Source organism: Struthio camelus, chromosome 3 (assembly GCF_040807025.1).
Source record: "Struthio camelus isolate bStrCam1 chromosome 3, bStrCam1.hap1, whole genome shotgun sequence".
Taxonomy (NCBI): Eukaryota; Metazoa; Chordata; class Aves; order Struthioniformes; family Struthionidae; genus Struthio; species Struthio camelus.
Genome location: NC_090944.1, coordinates 77,894,068 through 77,907,499, shown reverse-complemented (window position 1 = coordinate 77,907,499; position 13,432 = coordinate 77,894,068). Strand labels below are relative to the sequence as shown.

General features: G+C 39.0%; 1 protein-coding gene across 2 annotated transcripts in view; it reads left to right on the top strand.

Moving 5' to 3' along the window:
• Positions 1-13,432, top strand: part of SNX9 (sorting nexin 9) — a 65,876-nt gene that overhangs the window by 9,722 nt on the left and 42,722 nt on the right. Inside the window, exons 1-4 of one of the 2 annotated variants that reach the window (XM_068938609.1) lie at positions 1,571-1,648; positions 4,185-4,310; positions 10,520-10,606; positions 13,088-13,162. In XM_068938609.1, coding sequence (XP_068794710.1) covers positions 10,529-10,606; positions 13,088-13,162 — 153 coding nt within the window. In that variant the 5' untranslated portion in view covers positions 1,571-1,648; positions 4,185-4,310; positions 10,520-10,528. Of the gene's footprint in view, positions 1-1,570; positions 1,649-4,184; positions 4,311-10,519; positions 10,607-13,087; positions 13,163-13,432 lie in introns of those variants that run through there. The other variant, XM_068938608.1, reaches the window with a different exon arrangement.

Genomic DNA, 13,432 nt, shown 5'->3' with positions numbered 1-13,432 from the left:
GGAGCTCCTTAGTTATGATTAAAAGTTTTGTTAATACATTGTAAATAACTGAAAACTGGTTTGTAAGTCATGGTTTTAAACAGGAAGAAAACTTAGTTCGGCACATAACCCAGGTAAAAGCTTGGATGTGATTCACAGGAGTATCCAAGTCAATATGTGGAAACAAGTCTAAATCATATGGGCGTCTTGCATGCATCCCTGCCACTTGAATGTCCCTTGCTTCCCTACTGCTTGCATACATGAAGGCTCTGTTGCCCTGGCTCTGTAGTGCCCCATCGTTATGTCTGTACAAACACCACAAAAGGTAACTAAGCACCTCTTCTAGTGGAGTTAAGTGGTTAAAACATATAACCATCTGCCAGACAGCTCCCTGGAAGTATCAACATTTGAATGCTGGCTTTTGAAACTACTGAGCTGTTATAGGTAATCCACAAATTCCAAAATTGGAAAGCACTGCCATAAACATGGGAAATACCTGAGGTTCTCCTTGTGTTATTCGTACTCATTGGCAGTGGCTAGCTACCTACCTGTTTAACTGCACAGAAAGAAGATGCATAATTTGTTTTAATACTTCAAGATTTTAAGATGTTACTCTCTAGCATTTTTAAGAGATCTTCAGCATATGAATATTATAAATGTTCTAGTCCTTACACTGCACCGGCAGCTAAATTTTAGTCATAGTTAATTGATCTGAACAATGTATCATTTAATGAGTTTCTTCTCTCAAAAGGAGTAGGAGTTCACTTAGAAATGCAAGTTCTCGGTGTGAGTGCTGTCTGTAATGCTGGCCAGGAGTGTTTGACTTTGGGGTGCTGGTGTGTCTTGTCTGTCTCGCTCGCTCGCGCTCTCTCTCTCTTTTTAAATGAAAACAGCTAGAAAGAATCCCTTTCTCTGCAAATCAAAAGACATGTGACAACTAATGAACAGGACTAGCCTTAACAGAATTGCAGTCTTCCCTTGTCTCTGAGAGCAGCTAGAAATACCTGAAGGGGTGCCTTCGCTTCCTCCCCTCCTGCCTTCCAGTTGCAATTATGGTATCTCAGCAAGCTAAAGGTCTACTGAAACTGTGTTGATTTCAGCTTGCTTTCAGAGTTCTTTCACAGAACTCCTATTTAGTAAAAGGATTTAAGTGGTCTCCTTTCCCTTTTATTCTTCTGGTTGGTAAAAATGCAGCTGTATGTGAATACCTTCTCTGGAAAGTTTGTAGTGGTTCTTCTTTGCAAAGAATCTGTGCCATCAGCTATGTGTGCATGTGGGGCGGGTGGTGTGATGTGTTTATCGTAACTGTCTTGCTGAAAATAATTTTTGGTCAGGAAAGTCCTCTTAAGAAAAGCAGAGTTAAGAAGGCTAATAAGCCGTTGTCTTTATGACTAAAGCAGTCATTTGGACAGGCTCTTTACCGCTTACACTTGCCTGCACTCTTCCTTCTTGCACAAAAACACTGAGAAATAATTTCAATGTATGCTTGTTATACCTTTATTCTAATTCTAAAAATGATTTAAGCCACATACCTTTTGGTGAGAATTGAGTGTTTCATTACTGTCTCTCCTCCATAAACATTTCAGACTTTGTGCTTCATCATCCACTGGAGCGTGTGTGTGTGTGTTCTACTCTTCATGCTCTCTTAACCACCTGCTTGCAATACTAGGTAGGCCTTTTAACCCAGTCTGAACACTTCCGTTAAGTATCTACCCTAAAGTAGTGTAGGCACCTGTCCTTGTTTCTTAGCTTTTATTTATTTATTTTAAATCGGGTATTATATTGCTTCTGATATGCTCATAGTCAGTGATGCTAATTTCGAATGACTAGCTGCAGGGTATTGAACTACTTAAGAGTTGAAAAAGAGCTCAGAAGAAAGTGAGCCAGCAGGTCAAGAGACAAATTTGTCAGCTCGCGTTACTCCACAAATTCAGATTAATGCAGGGATCCACCAGTTCCAGCTGGTGAGGGGACTTAGAGTAATGCTTTTTCTGAATAATGTGATCTCTTAGTGCAAAGGTGGAGTAACCTACTGGCCTAAACTTTGTTTTGTTTTTTGGGAGGGGCTGGTGTTCTAATATTGCTGTTCAACACAAAAACCAGTTGCTTTTGGAGAAGAAATGTAGCATTAAAGGGAGATTTTGTTTAAACAAGTCAGTTTTAGCTTTTACTTGTTTAATATAAGTCCAATTTTGAAGGAACGGTTCAGTTTCTTCAGACTCTAGTAACTTTTTTTCCCTAGGCAGATCTTGTTGAGCATGTACACAGGAACAGCGACAATGCCTAGCAGTGTATAAATATTATAAACTTTCTTCGTTCGGTCCATATTAGTTAAAAAGAAAGCATCATTGTAAGCTGCTTTGTAATGAATCTTTATCACTGTAACTGGCAGTTTGCAAAACTATGTATGATCTCTTGAATTCCTAAGTTAAAGTTCCTGTAGGAGTATAGGGACAATGCTCCGAGTGTCCTGTTTTGCTTCCATCTTCACTTTCTTGTTTGCTTCTTGCCCCTTGGGAATGTCTACAAAAAGAGCATGTGACTGATTTAGAGATTTCTTCGACTGTAGGCAAGACAGAAGGTAGCTGCCTTTCTGAGTTGAGGGACAAAGGCACGTTAAGAGCTGTTTAATATTTCAGCATAGACCACACAAATACACACTTAGTCTAAGCAGTCTGATACAGTTGTGATAGTTGGATTAAAATGAGGAGGCTTATTTTTTTAAATCATATTGCAGCTGCTTGAGTGAAAAAACTGTTCTATCTCAGAGGACTCACTTAGTGGCTTATAGGTGAGCTTGAGTTTTAGAATGAATGAAAAAATAGGATAAAATACACATAAGTTATAGACACTGTCAGAACAAAGGTAGTGTACTCAGTGAATAGTACTCTGGAGGGGAGTTCCTACCTATGTTTCTAAAGCCCTTTTTCTTCTTCCTTTTTTTTTTTTTTTGAGCCCTTTGGATATCAATTGTTTTAACTCTTAAACTCCCCCTGTTCTCTTAGTATGAACGCTGGGACTTGGTGTAAATTTTTGGCCTGCTAAGGGTTTGTCTGAAAGATGTATTGATTAAAGCACGGTGACTTAAGTGTTGCTCTGACTGTTAGTTTATGGTGAAATGAAACAATGGTTAAACTGTCATTTAAAGACTTGCCCATGTTGCATAAATTTCTGTAGCTTCATTGACACAATGGAAAAGGTTAGTTTTAATGCTGACTTTTCAGCTGATGTGAAATTATAAATTTTGCAATTCTAAGTAGCAGTCAGCTACTTCAAAAGCTATTAGCTGATAATTATAGAACAAATTGCTTTGAAAGATCAAAGATTATGGAACAGAAAATGCAAAAACCATCTCAAGATTAATCTGAGATTAATACAAAGCTTCCTGTGCAGCAGGATAAATTAATACTTACAATTGCTGTGATTGCAGGTTTGTGGAATTGGAAACACTCTCAGAACTTCGACTGCTTGGCTTTTCATGGGAATCTTTCATTTCACCTGTGTGTGTACATCCTACTGTATTTCTGTAACAAAGGTGTTCTGAGCTCACCAAAAGATTTTCAGAATGGGCAAAACCATACTGAATGACAGTGGGGTTATTTAGGAGTGAGAAATTATGGCAGGTTTAGAAGTTATGTTTTGGCATTCCTTCTCTCAGCACAGCCTAACTTAAATATGTGCCTACCTGGAATAGTGTTTCCGCTCTGGACTTTCTTTTGCCCTTAGTCCCATTTGTATGGAGACCTACCTGCCTCTTATAGGCGATATGAAAATAGAGTATTCGTGGTCTTTTTTGCAATTTTGCTGTGAGAAATTCTGGACAAAGATGAGAGGTGATTGGGCGTAGAGGGAGGGGAAGGGAGCCAGTCTCTCCTTTGGTGCTTTGCAGCATGTTTAGAGAATGCGATAAAAAACTCATAGCAGAGAATGAATTAAAACAGTCAGGGAAGACAAAAATGTATGTTACAGTTCTGTGCATCCAGATGTAATCAACATAGCGCTTGTCACTGTTTCACAGGTAACTGGTTTCAAAGGCTTATGCTTACTGGACCTAGCGGAGAATAACTGTAAGAACTGATGCAGCTATTGTAGCAAACCTTTCTGAAGTTATCTGTGTCTCTGTATGTCTATCCCCTGTTTATTCATAATGGAAGTGTTACAAGAGTTACCTGGGATGACCAAAAGCCTTTCATTACTCCTTCCAGCTAAAAGCTCAAGCTGCTGTCCTACAAAAACTCAGAAGTCTGCTCGCTACCGAGGCCCTGTGAAATTTTAGAAGTTCATTTGCGAAGAACTGTCCTAGCTCAAAAAAAAGACACTTGTGCTAACAGGTGAATTCTTTCTCTCTTGAAGACGCTACTTACAACCAGGCTTCCCAAATTATGGTTTGCGCCTCTCTAGCGGGGTGCAGATTTCTTTTTAAAAAAAAAAAAAAAAAGACATATCTGCCCCATTTCCTTTCCACAAAAGAAATGTGGAATTGGATCCTCTTTCTGTGCACGTGGGAACTGCTGTCACCAACTGCATGGGAGAGTAGAACCTGAAACTGGAGACCAAGTATGAACCTGGAAGCTGTTGCCATCCTTGCTGCTGTGATACAACAGCTATCTTTGAGACAGTGCCACCAAGCAAATTAAACATGTGAATGCCTATCCCTTGGAAACAGCCCTACGGTATGGCTCAAGCTCTGAATCCTGTGCTCGCTACTAAAAGGAGGCCTTGCATTTATTATAGAAATTTAACACTTTGAGCCTTCAGTGGATATTTCCTTTGAATTTATATTATCTGTCACTGCCAGCCGTCTTAGAGGAACGGTCATCTTGTGGTATAAGTTTCCTAAACTGTAGCAGATGGCTGAAAGAAGTGAGTCTGTGGCATAATGAATGAACTCTCCTTCTAATACAGTAACATGGAATCACATAGGGAAAGTGTTTTCAAGGAGATGTTAAATTTTTGAGTGGGTGTCACTGATACTTTGCCACAGTTAGTGTTATGAAGTGTACTTTCATTATAATGCAGCAGGCTTTTTCCTTCAGAAAGTCCGACATTGCAAAAACATTTAGCTTCAGAAGTAAAAACTTGGAACAAAATACAGTGAAGTGATCACTGAGGGTTGTTAATCATTCTTATCAACAGAAGTTTAGATGGGCAAACTACTGTAAAAGCTGCTGTGAGCACGACTGATGTCCATTGACTGTTAGTACTTACATCCCTCACTAGAGAGGAGCGCACAGAGGTTTTAGTTGTCCTAGTTCTCCATGACAAAATTTGCCTGCTGCAGGGGAACTGTGCTGCAGGTTGTCTGGCTTGGGGTAAGCTGCTCTTGCATCTGAGCTCAGTCTCTGGATTAAAACATATGAGAAAAAGCAAAAAGAGTCATCTTAGGAGAAATAGGTGCTTCTGTCAGTATCACCTGCTTAAAGATTCTGGGAGAAGTAGAGAAGAGCCAGCCCTTTGGGATGCCTGCAAAAATCTTGGATACTCTTCTAGTAATTCAGTGTAGTGATGATATAATCCTTCATTAGACTTTTACATTAATAACTTTTTCTAACCAGCTTCCTCCCCATTTAATTTGTACCAAGAGTCTTGACACACTGACAAGTTTTAGTTTCATATTCTTATGCCTGCTGCATAAATCAGTGGGCAAACGCTCTTGTTTTTTTAATCTCTGCTTTTAAGATTTGGGGGTGGGGAAGGTACTCACTTCAATGACAGAAGTAACCAATGGATAAAAGCCCACTCTACCCCAGATGTGCAGAGGAATAATACTTTCAGCAGTCTAGGTACAGCCCTTCAGTATAAAGGATCTTTGTATTTTAAATGCTTGGACATTATTAAAATTACCATTCTAAAAAGATAGTGGTTGATTGGGATGCTTAGAATCCCTGGAAGAGAGGCCTCGTACTGGAACAGTTCAGCAAATCTGTAAATCAAGAAACAGCAGGCCAGATAACAGTAAATATAATCAGGTCATAAGATACTTAAGAATGCTCAGGTAGAATTGAGAATTATTGCTTTCTATTTTTTTTTTTCCATATTGCAATTTAAATATCTGTATCTGTACTCCTGAAAAACTAATTTCCCTTTAATAAGGAGAAATATTACTGTTTTTTCACTGTCCTTGCCTTGCAGAGAAGACTGCTACCTCCCTCCCTCTCGTTCTGGAGAAATGATAATGTACTTGAGAGCTGTAGAGGCTTTGCAGATCAGAGAAGCTTTTTCTCATTGGTGTGCACTTAATCTGTGCTGGGGGCTCTTCTCACTTGAGGGAGCATTTGGGATAAAAGCCAGGATGTTACAAACTCTCAGGGGAAGTGTTGGAAGCTCCACTCCTGCCTAAGCAATGTCAGGCAGTAGATGTACGTTGTAATGACTAGGGCTTTTGTCTAGTCAGTGAAATCTGTTAAAGCCTTTTTAGGTCAGCCTTTTTTCTCAAAGGATCTGAGAAGCAACTTCAGAGTCCAGAATCAGTTGTATCCTATGTCTGGGAAGAAATTTAACTGCAGTAAGTTAAATTAATTTTCTAATAGATTGCTTGGCTACTCATTTACTTGTTGTGCAAGGTTCCAGTACTTCTAAAAACGAAATAATGGCCTTTATTCCACTAACTAAATATCTGAATCTCTGAAGTTCCTGCAGTTCTTCAGTTGTTGGAACCTTTTACATAGAATCAGAAGTAAATATGCTACATCATGGTCATTGTAACACATCCTGTTTTTTAAACCTGATGAGTGCTGCTAATATGAATGAATACTATGCTCTCAAATAAATTGTGTTCATGGTGTTCAATCTGTGCATTTTGAATATTTATAAAATGGGACTCCAATAAAAGAAAACTCTGAAAAGAAAAAAAAAATCAATGTGCAGGGTCCAAAATCCTTTTCTGGTCAAACACTTTGTTCTTCTCCATATCCACATGCTGTTTTGCATAAGTGGCAAAGATCTAACTCCAAACCATAACTGCTACTTGGTAGCTACAGATAATACATCCAAGTTGGAAAGAACGTTTATTGCAGAAACAAACCATTTTCCTTTTCATAGTATTTTTGGAAGTGATTGTCAAGAAATTAAATAGGAGTGAGGCTGATGCCTTTGCCTAAGGGAAGGATAGTGTAAGGGGAGAGGGAAGGGTTTTTTGTTTGCTTTAATTGTTAAAAATATGCTCATATTAAAGTGAAGGAAAATAATTAACTGACATTTAGTCACTTAATTTTGCAAGTGCATTCACTTTGGAATTGGTTGAATTCGTAGTATTTCCCATTAAATCTTAAGAGTCCAAAGGTAGTGTTACAGCTTACTTGTGAGGACTTCTTAGGAGATTCATCGCCAAAGTAGGGGAAAGAGACCAGAAATGCAAATGAAGGGGGGAATACTAGCAGAAAAATCTGGGAAGTGTATTTGAGGCATCAGCATAGATCAGGTTACAGATGTACCTGAAATGCTTAACGTTCTGTAATAATCCAGTTCTGTGGCAATGGCATCAGTGCATACCACCTCTGGTCTTGCCAGTCTTTTCTTCTTTGCACTTTCTCACACTACAAACAGCAAGGCACAAATTACTGGGTTTGTTTTGTAGCTTTTTCGTCTTTGACTTTTTAACAACTTTTGAAATAGAGGTTAGGAGCAGGTGAATAGCTAACCTTTGGCCATATGACCTTAAATCCTATGCATCTCTTTTGGTCTTTCCTTCCCTAGAAGCTGACTGCTTCCAGATTTTTCGGAATTACTTTTATCTCTGCGATACATCTGAAGAATGCATATGCATCTGATCTAAGTTATTAAAAACAAATGCATCTTATGCTCCCACTGCAGTCATTATTTTTGGATGTTTTGCTAGTTTTCCTAAAGATTAGTAAAATCTACTCATATCCTAGTGAACTCTACTCATTCCCAGGAGTAAAAGCAAGAACTTGATACTATGTTGTACTTCTCCAAGAAGTTTTTCCTCCCTGGTAAGAAGGAAAACCAGGGAGTCTGTTTTCCTCGCAGTTCAGATGTCTAGCACCTGAGTTTTGTTCAATCGAGTTGCAGAAGCAGGTCAAGTAGCAGTAATCTGCTGGACAAAAGGGCACCGTCGACAGTTTGCATCCATTAGTGCGGGGTGGGGGTGGGGGGGTGGAAGAGGCCTGACTCCTGCAGGAAGGAAAGCAGTTGGTATAATTACTGAAAACAGTTTTCTTCTGTTCGTCTTTGTTTTGCACGATATAATCTGAAGGTATGGAAAGCCTCAGTTCGTAGGGAAAAGATTTCATGGCAGGAGGCCTTAAGTGCGCTTGGAACACTGTTTTCTTCAGTGCTGTACTTCTCTAGTAGTGAAGACCAAGTACTTCATTTGCTGTGCAAATGACTCATGATTAGCTTCAAGTCAGCTGTGCTGCAACATAAGGTTTTTATTTCCCCTCTCTGTGTGTATTTGCACTCAAGTAAAGTATCTCTTGACCAGCAAGAAATATTTCTAGGCTTACAAAATGTAAAATGTGGGGGAGGGAAGGATTTCTCTTTTATTTCTGATTTTATGTCAGAGGAAGGGGTGTCTAAGTGGGGATCATAACAACCTGCAATTTTGAGACAGGTAAGGCTTGATGACGGATGTCTTTTTCTCCCCCTCCTCCAAATGTGCTTTCAGCAGGAAATTATAACTTTAGAAATTCTTTTGCCATAAAGAATATACAGTAATTTTCCCTTTTCCCCCTGCTGGCCTACCCCTGACCTCCAAGAGCAAACAGGCCTTCATTGCCGTCCGCATTATCTTCACGTAGTAACACTATTGTAAAATTCTTTCTCTTGTTTTTTTTGAGTGTGGGCTCCCCCCCCCCCCAAACAAAGCCCCCCGAGCTAACTAAAGCATACATCTCAATGGTGAAAACAAGGCCATAATCTTGCATCTTTCATTGTGTGTTATGGAAATTAATGTTTCCTGAAATAAGCTTTCTGCTGCTCTTAATCCTGTATGAGCTGGGGAAATAGGAGCTATGATGTAATCTGTATTGAGGTTTTTCATCATTTTTGCAGGTGTATCGGGACAGAAATGTTTTTCTTCCTAGTTGTCCCTTCTGTGAAATAGCTACGTTATTGCTTTTAGAGGCCTTCCTATACAACCACAAATCCTTTGCTCTTCAGGAGTGACTCTTCTCCTGATCTTCAAACTACTGAAGGACTTCCGTTTTCCTCCCTTCTCTTGGAATTAATAATAGTTTGTGGTTTTGTTCTTGTGCAACTGAAGCAAGAAAAAGCTTCTTGTTGTAGTTGCCTGTTAACAGCGGTACATTTTCTAACAATGCTATTTGGGCTTCCTGACCTGTAGTCTAGCTTTTCATTTGTGGCTCTCTGATGCTTCTGCACTGGCATCTATCAAACGAAATAATGTGCTAATTACTTCTGGAGCAGGTGATTAACATGAAGGCTTGAGGGTATAAATAAGATTTTTATTCTTTATATTATTATATTACTGTCTTGTTATATTACTATGTTACATAATATTTATTATTTGTGTGCTCTGGTAGGGCAGTGAGTTTTATTTCAGGAGAAAAGAAGCAGAGGTAAAAGATATCTTGCTGTCTTGTTGGGTCCCAGGCTTCAAATTTATTTAGCAAGCTGCTCTAAATGGAAGGCGAAAACGTCAATTCTTCCTTTAAGATTGCAGGGCAAAATATATGCAGGTTTTGTCAGGTACTCTCTGCATCCATTACAACAGCGTATGAGGAAAATAAGTGCAGCTACTTTGTATGTCCTGAGACCCTTCCCTGCTTTTAAATCAGTGAGGGGAATTCAATAGAAGACAGTGGAAAGTTGGTTGGGAGTATGATTTTGTTGTATGCCACAATTCCTTGTATAAAGAAGCAGAACCGTTATGTAAATGCTCAGCAACTTGTCAGTGCTTCAGCATAACTTTTTTTTTTTTATATAGCATCATAGCATTCAGTGTGCAATACAGCCGTTTTTTCTAAGCACTTAAATTAGGATATGTTTTTGCTATATTGTCTCCTCCTTCTTGCCTTCCCCCCTCCCCTCAAAAAAAAAAAGCGTAGTTCATCCTGTACACAACGAAAGTCTCAAAACAGTTTTACGTGTTTTTAAATACAGCAGTGGTTACTTAAATCTGCAATAGCTTTTGTTTTTGTTTTCTGAGTTGCTTGCTTTATGAAACTCTCCTTTACCCGAACTGACGTTGGAACATGTTTTGTAGAAGAATATATTAATTGAACTGTTTGGTAAAGTTAGAAGCCTTTCCTTTTCTTGGAAATAGTTGTACAGATGGTGATGGGCCCTGCAGAGAACAGCCAATCTTAAACTGTGGATCCTCACGGAAAGTGTTGGTCATCTCTAACAAGCTCTGCAGGAGACTCATCTTGTAAAGTTTATGTGACTGTTCAGTTTGGAGTTCAAACTTAGAAAATGTTTGCTTCCCACATAGTCCATTTCTCTGCATACACCCAGCCTTTTCCATACCTGGTATTGCTTCCCCTATTTAAGAATAAGATGGAAGGCTTACTGTTTGTAGTATTATTATTTATTTCTTTATTTTCTTCCCCACATACAGGCTCGTGTTATGTATGACTTTGCTGCTGAGCCTGGAAACAATGAGCTGACCGTCAGTGAAGGGGAGATCATCATAATTACCAACCCGGTAAGAAAAACTGCACTGAAGCCTTGTTTCCATTTCATGTCCTGACTTCCTCATAGCAAAGGGAAGAGAAGTGGTACTAGGTGACATCTGGAATGAAAGTGCTGGCTACCCTCCCCTGACAAAGTAGCGAATAAATTAATGCATAGAACTTTACATTCATTTCCACAACGTTACTAGAACGAGCGCAGTTTTTGGAGGATGGGGCCATTTACCCCAGCCCCGTCAGCCGGTGCCTGCACACTTAAGAAGTCTTTGCTCAGCATTTTCCCCCCTTTAAATGGAGCAGTGCCAAGGCAAGGGAAGGCACTAACAGTGGGGATACCTTTTACATCTGAACGTGGTATCCTTTTTTGCTTGGTTAATGTTCCCCATTTTTTGTGCGTATGTAACCTTTCTCGTACTTGCCACTTGCATTTAAGTGATAGTTCTGACACACTGACTCGCTTCAAAGTTTTCTGAGTTTTTTTTAGTTAATGACTTCAGCATGCCAAGGCACTAGTATGTTCAGAGAACTTACCATGACATCTGTTAATAAATCTGTGCTCCTTTCATAATTAAAGCAAAACGCGCAAGGTGCAGGGGAGGACTGGGGAACTATTAAGATAATGTTGTCAAGGAGTTTCAATAGTACTCTTGAGCACTGACATTTGACACACTAATTTATGATGGGTGTGCTTTTATTCTTTTGTAACATTCTTACATTGGTAACAAAAGTGTTAGTCTATTGAACTTTTGAGTTGTGTGTAGGTTTTCTTGTGTGCAAACAATTTAAATAAAATTTGACATAAAGATTTATTTTTTAATCTGGTTGCATAGGAAACATAGGAAATTAGTTTAGTCTGTAGAACTCAAGTCTTTAAAGGGCATAATCACCCATAGTTCTCATTTGAGTTGCACTGACTTAAATATTTGAAGCAGATACTAAAGAGAACCAGCACCCTGCTGAAGAACAGGGTGCTATGCTGTAGCAGAAGTAACACTTTATTTGAAGTTTATCGAAATTAAAGGAACAACAAAATTAACTGCTTTATTCCACACAACAGATCAGCTTGTTTGCAAGTGAAGGAGTTTTTAATGTTGTTTTACATTGAGAGTAGGCTAAACAAATGGCTTACCGCTTTTAAGCCAGTTCTTGCTAGTTCGTAAGGCAGTATATTTAAAATAACAACAAAAAGGTATTTACTTCATACCGTTCATGATGACACTGTGGGATAGACAGCCACAAAGGCTCCTGATTTTCAATGTGATAAGCTCAGACGGCAGTAGCTCAAGTCATGAAAGTCCGTTGGTGGCTGCTGTAAAGTGCAATGGTGCAAATGTGGTTTATAGCTCAAAAAGTCATTACGCTTGCAGCTTAACCAAGATGACTGAATTTATAATCAGAGATGTGTGGTTATTTTATGTTCTTGAGTGTAACCTTTTGGGTACGTAGGGAAAAGCAAACTGAAATCTATTACTCCAGTAAGTGATTGACTTTGCTGTTTGAAATAGTCAATTCATAAGTAGACTTCTCTTTGCTACGTAGAAGCCTAAACAAAATTTCTAAGTGAAAGAATAAAAGCGTGCATAAACTAATATATCCATTACAGAATGAATCAAGAAATCCTGAAGTTCAGTAACTGTTGTCTAGCATATGTGATCCCAGTTCTCAGCTGTTAGTTAGCTTGATACGTAACTATATGTTCAAGGAATAACTGGATTTCAGGTAGAACTGGCTTATTCCAGATAACATTGTCCTGGCATTGCAGACCTTTGCAATTAAGGAAAGTCAAAGGCTTTTTAGCGTATGTAAAACGTATATGTGTTGCTTAAAACAAGTAATAAGAGGTTGCCCCACTGAGATTAAGGCTGCACTGTGTTAGGTCTTTCCAAACAAATAGCCTGAGACCTGCCAATGATTAGATTTATATGGAAGACCTGGAGAAATTCTTTCTTGTCTGGTATGTGCCTCAACTTTGAGATTATCCTTAAGGTTTTTGTGGGTCATGGCTGCCACTCAACACACACCACTGCACCTTCAGCAAGTGAAGCAGAAGTTCTGCAGACATTGCCAATAACTTCATTTCTTGCGTCTTCTTTCTTCTTTGTCTGTTGAATGAGTCCTTTGGAAACAGCACACTAATAACCCTGTATGCTTTGATGCAGTCTGTGCCCAAAGAATTGACTGGTTCATTTGACTGGTGGTTGCATAAATAATCAAAAGTGCTCAAAATCTAACTTCTTTTCCTCATGCTTGTAAAAGTCCACAGTAGCAGTGTGAAATGTGCATGAGTCAGTGTTCTCTGTTTAAATGAATCTCTGCTTCTTCAGCAGATTTAAGTGAATTTGTTCATGGTCATACAATCATAACTATCTTTCAAACATTGCAATTTGCATTTGAAAGCAAGACAGTGCTTCCTCCAGAATTGTTTAAAGCATGTTGTGGGATCCATCGCCAAACTACTTCCTTATTGTTACTTTTTTTTCTTCCTTTCTTTCTAGGATGTCGGTGGAGGCTGGTTAGAAGGTAAAAACAGCCAAGGAGAGAGGGGACTTGTTCCAACAGATTATGTTGAAGTAAGTGACTGCAGCATGTTAAGTTCTGAGAAAGCAGAACTACTGAAAAAGCTGTCCTCTGATTTGCTGATCAGACTCTTTTGCTCAAACTTAAAACTTGCAGTATTAAAGCTCAGAATACTTAATCTCATTGAAGCAACTGTATATGATTTTGGAGATCGGTGTAGACTTCTCATTCAAACTCCTATGCTTCTTAGTGGGTTCCCAAGAAATGCAAAGAGAGCTTGGCTGTAGTGAATGCAGGTAATCTGTTAGCTGCGAGTGTTGGCT